At 55.0% G+C, this 6,000-nt stretch overlaps 1 protein-coding gene across 3 annotated transcripts in view; it reads left to right on the top strand.

Moving 5' to 3' along the window:
• The first annotated feature begins 1,104 nt into the window (after positions 1–1,104).
• PMEPA1 (prostate transmembrane protein, androgen induced 1) overlaps positions 1,105–6,000 on the top strand; it is a 45,801-nt gene continuing 40,905 nt past the window's right edge. The window contains exon 1 of one of the 3 annotated variants that reach the window (XM_054218524.1): positions 1,105–1,492. In XM_054218524.1, the coding sequence (XP_054074499.1) occupies positions 1,390–1,492 (103 nt within the window). In that variant the 5' untranslated portion in view covers positions 1,105–1,389. The remainder of the gene's footprint in view (positions 1,493–6,000) is intronic. The other 2 variants (XM_054218523.1, XM_054218525.1) reach the window with 2 other exon arrangements.

Raw genomic sequence — 6,000 nt, 5'->3', positions numbered from 1 at the left:
CCACCATGACCGGACCTGACCCTCGACATGATCCGTCCTGTGTGATTTCTGCAGCTTTGTACAAGATTTGGGTTGGTGGCCAGTGCCACTCTTGGTGCAATCTTCCCAGCACCATCTCTCAGGAGCTGGGAACTCTGGATCCTTCCAAATCCTGAATCAGAGCTATCAGGAACTATGGAAAAATAGGCTTTCTTAGAAGATAACTGAAGTTGTCTATCTCCCAGTAACAGGATTCACCAAGTATTATAGCAGCCACTTCACACCACTATAGTTAAGCTTGTTTCAGCATTTTCCATTATAAACCTCTGTTTTCACAGGTTTATTTCCCAAGGAAAATAAAATAAAAAATCTGTCTTGACTAAAACTTGGCACACTGAGCACTCGGGGAAGAGGTTTTTTCCCTTTTACCTGTCTAGAAAGTGAACGGGGTCGCTCTGTTTTAAAGTGGGTGGTTTGAAACAAAACCGGGAAATAGTTTCTGCGCGTGGCGGCGGGGCTCCCGGCGGCGTTTGCACCGGGTCAGCCGCGGCCAAAGCGCCACTTGCAGGTTCTCCGCCCCCGTTTCTTTTCCAATCGTTCTTGTCTTTTCTTTGAAACGCTGCGTTTGGGAACGCTCCGTGCGAAGAAAGCCCGAAGCTCGGCGGCTCTCGTGCCGGGGCGGGGGGGGGGGGGGGGGACGGGGACGACTCGGCAGCCGCCGGCCGGGGCGGGGCGGGCGCCGCGGGACCGACCCCACCCGGCGAGAGCCCTTCCCGCAGAACGGGCAAATCCGGGCGCTTTTGGGGCTGTTTGCGGGGCCGGGCCGGGCCGGGACCGGGGGCTGCGGCGATCCCGACGCCCTCCCGTGCCCCCCCCACGGCGCGGGCGGCCCGCGGCGCGCGCCCGCCGGCCCCGCCCCCGCCTGGCGGCGGCGCGAGGACAGGGCAGTCCCCGTCTGGCGCTGACGTCACGAAGCCCGCCCGCGGCGGGCGGCGGCGCGCGGCCGCGTCCCCGTGGCCGTGAATGAGCGCGGGGGGCGGGAGCGGAGCGGGCGGGCGGGCACCGCGCTCCCTCCGCGCTCCTCCGCGCTCCCGCAGCGCCGCGCCCCACAAAAGTGCGGGGCCGCCGCGGCCCGCCCCAGCCCAGCCGCCTCCCGGGCCGAGGGGGCGCGGAGCAGCCGCCGAGCCCCGCCGCCCCGCTGCGGGGGGCGCTGCGCCGCGCCGGGCTGGGGTTTTTATTTCCAATTTTTGATCGCAGCTGCATTTCCCTCCCCCCGCCCCCCCGCGCCGAGGAGGAGCCCCGGCTTTATGTGGTGCTGCCCGGAGAGCGCTCGGCGGCCGTGAAGTTCTTTGTGTCGCCGTCGCCGCCTTCTTTTTTTTCTTCTCATTTTCTTTTTTTTTTTTTTTTTAAATGTATAACTTCATGGGTCTGAACAGCACGGCCGTAGCTATTCAGCCCAATGTGTCCTGCACATGCAACTGCAAAAGGTCTTTGTTCCAGAGCATGGAGATCAGTAAGTACTTGTCCTGCCGCGGGCCGGCCCGACGCCGCGGGTGCGGGAGCGGGGGGTGCGGCGGCGCTCCGCCGTGGGCGGGGAAGTTCCTGGGGGCGCTGTGGCCAGCGCCGGGACCCTTCGCCGCGATGCGCCTTCGCCGAGCGACTGGGGTTGGGTTTTTCCCCCCGCCGTGCGAGCTCTGCCCGCTCATCTGTTGCTGTCGCGGTGTCCGGAGCGGGTGTGACGCGGAGCGACGGAGCCCGGGCCGGGCCGGCGGCTCCCGCGCTCTCCGCCCCCCCCGCGCCCTCCCGGCTTCGCTGCCTGAAATCCCGGCTCGGCCCCGTCGCCTCCCGCATCTTGCCCCTCCAGCCTCCGCGACGCTGCGGCCGCCCCTGCCCCGCGCCCCCCCCCCCCCCCGCGTGGTGATGCGGGGGGGCCCCGACCCCCGGCTCCTCCGGGGTCTCCACCAGCCCCGTGTGAATCCCCCTCCTCGCCTTACCGGGGGCTGGGGCGGGAGCACTGCGGTCCTGACACCCGAGTAGGGCTTATATTTGGGAACCTGTCCCATCCCCCCCCCGCCTCTCCAGCCCCTGTGGGCTTCTTGTTATGAAGGGCTGTTTGCCTTTTTTTATTAACATTTTTCAGCCCTTGCAGAGTAGCAGTGAGTTCGATGCCTGACCTAAATACCCACTACTTTTGTATGTGCTCTTTCGCTCTTGGAAATGAAGTGCATGGAGGTGAGAGAGAAAGAGTATTATTGCTGAGGAAAGAGAAATGAATTGGTTTCTCTGTCAATTTAAAGCAAGTGGTATTTTCTGTAATGGGAAGATTTTCAAGGCATGCTGGGCTGGGTGGGTTGTCAGGACTGTGCCCAGCTCAATGCCTTGTTCTGTGCCGTGAAATCTAAACCCTACACAGACTAATGCAAAATGGCCCAGAATGAAAACTTGGGAAAGAGTCTCGATTTTGCATATATTCCTGGCACTGTGGTGGGGCAGGCTCACGCTTGGTGCAGCAGGGGAAAGTCAGCTGGGCTGTGCCTGTTTCTGCTAGCACAGGATCAGCCCCGTTACCTCCAGCGGGGCTGCAGAGCGGTACTTTAGAGCCAGCATCTGTCCCTTGGTATTTTGGATGGCTTTTGTCCAGTGTCGTCTGCCTTCGCCTTCTCCAGTTTCATCGTTGTTTAAGTCAGGTGTCTTAAGTCCCGGGGAAGGTCTGTAGGCATTTGTATACTGAGTACTAAAAAGTCTTCATTCTGAATTTTAGCATAAACCATACCCTTTGTCCTGTATGCACATTTAATCTTGATTTAATCTCATTCGTGTTCAGACAAAACTAAGCTGGATTTGCCTGATTTTATTAACACTACCAGTACTGAATAGACTATTATTCTTTGCTGACTTTAACAGGCCGGGTTAGATGCGCATACCAATAGCAGTGTATAAATAATGAAGATACAGTTCTTCTTTGTGTCAGCCAGTTGGTGAACATAAACCGTGTCCCAGAGAATTGCAAGGATGAGAGACTTTACTTTGTGTCTGATCAAGGCTCATGGTTATGATAAAAGTTGTGAATTGAAATGTGTAATGTCTTTTGAAGAAAAAGCTTCTTTTCCAGTCTAACTCTTGGCATGAGGTTTTGTTGGAACAACTCAGGCTTTTAATTTTATTCTTTGACTTCTTAGAAGTAGCATATTTTGTAATTTTTTCCTATTTTTTTCAGCGTATGAAAGGCTTGGTAGGAGGCAGGTGCCAGTTATGGATGGGGGGCTGTGAGAGGCTGGGGACAGTGAAGTGCACGGGGGGACACCGCGCCCGTCCCCTGTGTCAGCTCTGGGGTCCCAGCACGCGGGCGCTGAGTTCCTATTAGCTCCCGGGAACCTTGGATCGGGCTTCCTTAATGCTGCCCTTCCTTATTTCGTTTTCGTCTGGGTTTCTTTATCACCGATGTTATTTATTTATTTCGCGCTGCGTTGGCAGTGTTGGCTCGCCTCCGTGGTGCAGGAGGGCTTTGGTTGCACTGCAGGAGCTGCTTCCTCCGCCTGGGGTTGGTGGAAAGGACGGTGTTCAGCCTCCCTGAGATAAATTATACAGTTTTTTTCCCCCTCCAGTCGCTTGATTTTATTTATCTTTCTAATATGACTCTGAGGGAACCTCAGAGCAGCTACCACCAGATGCTATTTAATTTTCTACCCAAAAGTTACCATGCAGGAATGCTTCAGGAAAATGGCATAACTGTAAACTCTTTAATTTAACCCTCTACTTAGGTTAACTGTACAAGTGATCCCCAAAAATATTTCTTTGCAGGCTTTATCCTGTGTGGCAGGCTGCGGCGCTGCGGTGGAGGAAGCAGCTGGTTTCTGTGTGTGGCGCTCCCAGATTAGGATTATGAAAGGGCTTTTTGGGGGCGGGGGTGTGGAGTCTCGCCCGCTGGGGCTGCAGTGCCGGTATGCCGGGCAGTGTGAAGCAGCCAGACGTCTGCGGCAGTGGTCTCCAAGCGCTGCGGCCGGGTGAGAGAGGTCAGGGGTGGCTGTCGTGGTGGAAGAGCCTGTAAATAACTAATTATTTGGTGCAGGGAGCAGAGTGAGGCTGCGTGCCCGGCTTCCCCACTGGCTGGCCCAGGGAGCTGGGCTCCTGCTGCCGGCTGGGCTGGTGCCTGCCACAGTGCCTGCTGCCCGCCCCGGTGCCACTGCAGCCACCGTGGCCTTGTGCTCGCTGTGTACCCACAGGGGCTCCTCCCCGGGCTTCGGGTGCCAGGGCTGGGACCCTGCCTCTGCCAGGCACCGGGTGTCTCCGCGAGGGGTGGCTCTGAGGGCAGGAGGCTCTCGGTGGCTCTGCGCACGGTGATGCCGGACGAAGCGCTGGGGAGGTGCAAGGTGTCATTACCTTGAGGCGAGGCAGGGAGGCCGATCCCTCGCTGGCAGCCATTCCCTGAGGCCAGTGTTGGAGCAGGGTCCCCGGGCTGGGCCGAGCCGGCCATGAGAGTGGGTGTCTGCCCAAGCGAGGACTTCTAGGTTTTCACATTCTTTGGTTTAATAACAAACCAAACGCAGATGGCTCAACCAGGGATCACATCTCCTTTCCACTTCAGAGTGCTTTTTTGGCAAATACTTTCTTTCCTGACACTGTGTCAGCAGCAGTGGTGGTGTTTTCCGGGGCAGAGTAGGTAATAGCCAGGTACTTCTTGCTTGCCCCCCCGTTTTCCTCCAGGAGGCAGGGGCACGGAGGGAAGCCAGAACTGCTACCAGTGTCTCGGCAAGCCGGAAAGTGTTTGCACAGAGTATATCCAGTTTGTGGCGTCTCCGTTTGACCTCCGCCATGCTGGGGAGGTCCCCATGTACAGCTCTGGACATGTCTCCGTGACAAGTGCTGCTTTTTGCCATGATCAGTGTCCCAAGGTACGACCCAGGGGAGCAGAGCACAGGTGACTTCTTCTTACAGTGGCCTGAGGACCATCTGTGGGTGCCCTTGGCCATCCTGGGAACCTTTGCAGTCCATGGTCCCAGCTCTGCACGTCCCACCTCTCGTACCGAGGGCAGGGGAAGTCCTACTTCCCTGAGCCTGAGAGCATGGGGGTCTTAAAATTACAGTTTATTTTGTGCCCTCAGGCAGTGATTTTAATCTTAGTGTTTTATAATCAGTGTTAAATGGGAGAATGAAAAGACACAGAGGAGGAAATGGGAGGAAAATAGTCAAACTTTTTTTTTTTCTCCTCTGGGTGAACACCTGGATTGCGTTGTGCTGCACAGCGGGACCGGCACACACACGCGGCACCAGAGGTGATCCTGTAGAATCGGAGGTGATCATATATAATGCAAAGTGGAGACAAGATACGGCTAATTCTTTTTCAGTCGGTAGCAGGGTATATTCAGAGGAGAATGTCTGACCTTCTGCCATGGAGGCATCCTCTGCCCCCTGAATAAGTCATTGGTTTGCCTTCGTTTTATTTAGTAGTATGTTTTCAGATCCTGGTTGTGAGAGGTCCATCACTGAAGGGTGTGTGGGAAACAGCAACCATATTCCTTTCCTTAAAGCCAGGAATTCCCAAGGTAGGGGCTGGGATCACCTGTAAATTTTCAGGATGTTGAATTAGCTGAACTACGGCTGCTTCCTTTGCAGGTGGAGAGAAGAGTAACAACAAATATATGTTCTTACTTATTTTTATTGGCTGTTGTTCACCAAGTATACTAATATTTTTGGATTTCCCAGGCTGAGAGTTGCTGGCTAGATAAATCCAATTTTAGAATGCATTTGTAAACCTAAATTATAAATGGATAGACATAAGGAGACCTTTCCAAGGGAAGTACAAAAATACACGGTGTCACTACTAGTAATTACAATCCAGCTTCTTTCCTGAGTAACTCATTGTACAGTCATGTCTGTTGGGCTTGTTTCAGGTAATAGTAACCGTCAAAATTTGGTAACCCTAATTAGCTAAAAAAGGTCATTTATTTGCAATGGTGTTTCATGTGAAAACTGACTACCAGTTTGCTTCCTGGAAGGAGATTCCATGTGTGGTGTGTGGTT

This window comes from Rissa tridactyla, chromosome 12 (genome assembly GCF_028500815.1).
Source record: "Rissa tridactyla isolate bRisTri1 chromosome 12, bRisTri1.patW.cur.20221130, whole genome shotgun sequence".
Taxonomy (NCBI): Eukaryota; Metazoa; Chordata; class Aves; order Charadriiformes; family Laridae; genus Rissa; species Rissa tridactyla.
Note: the sequence above shows the minus strand (reverse complement) of the source record. Positions and strands in the feature narration are given on the sequence as shown.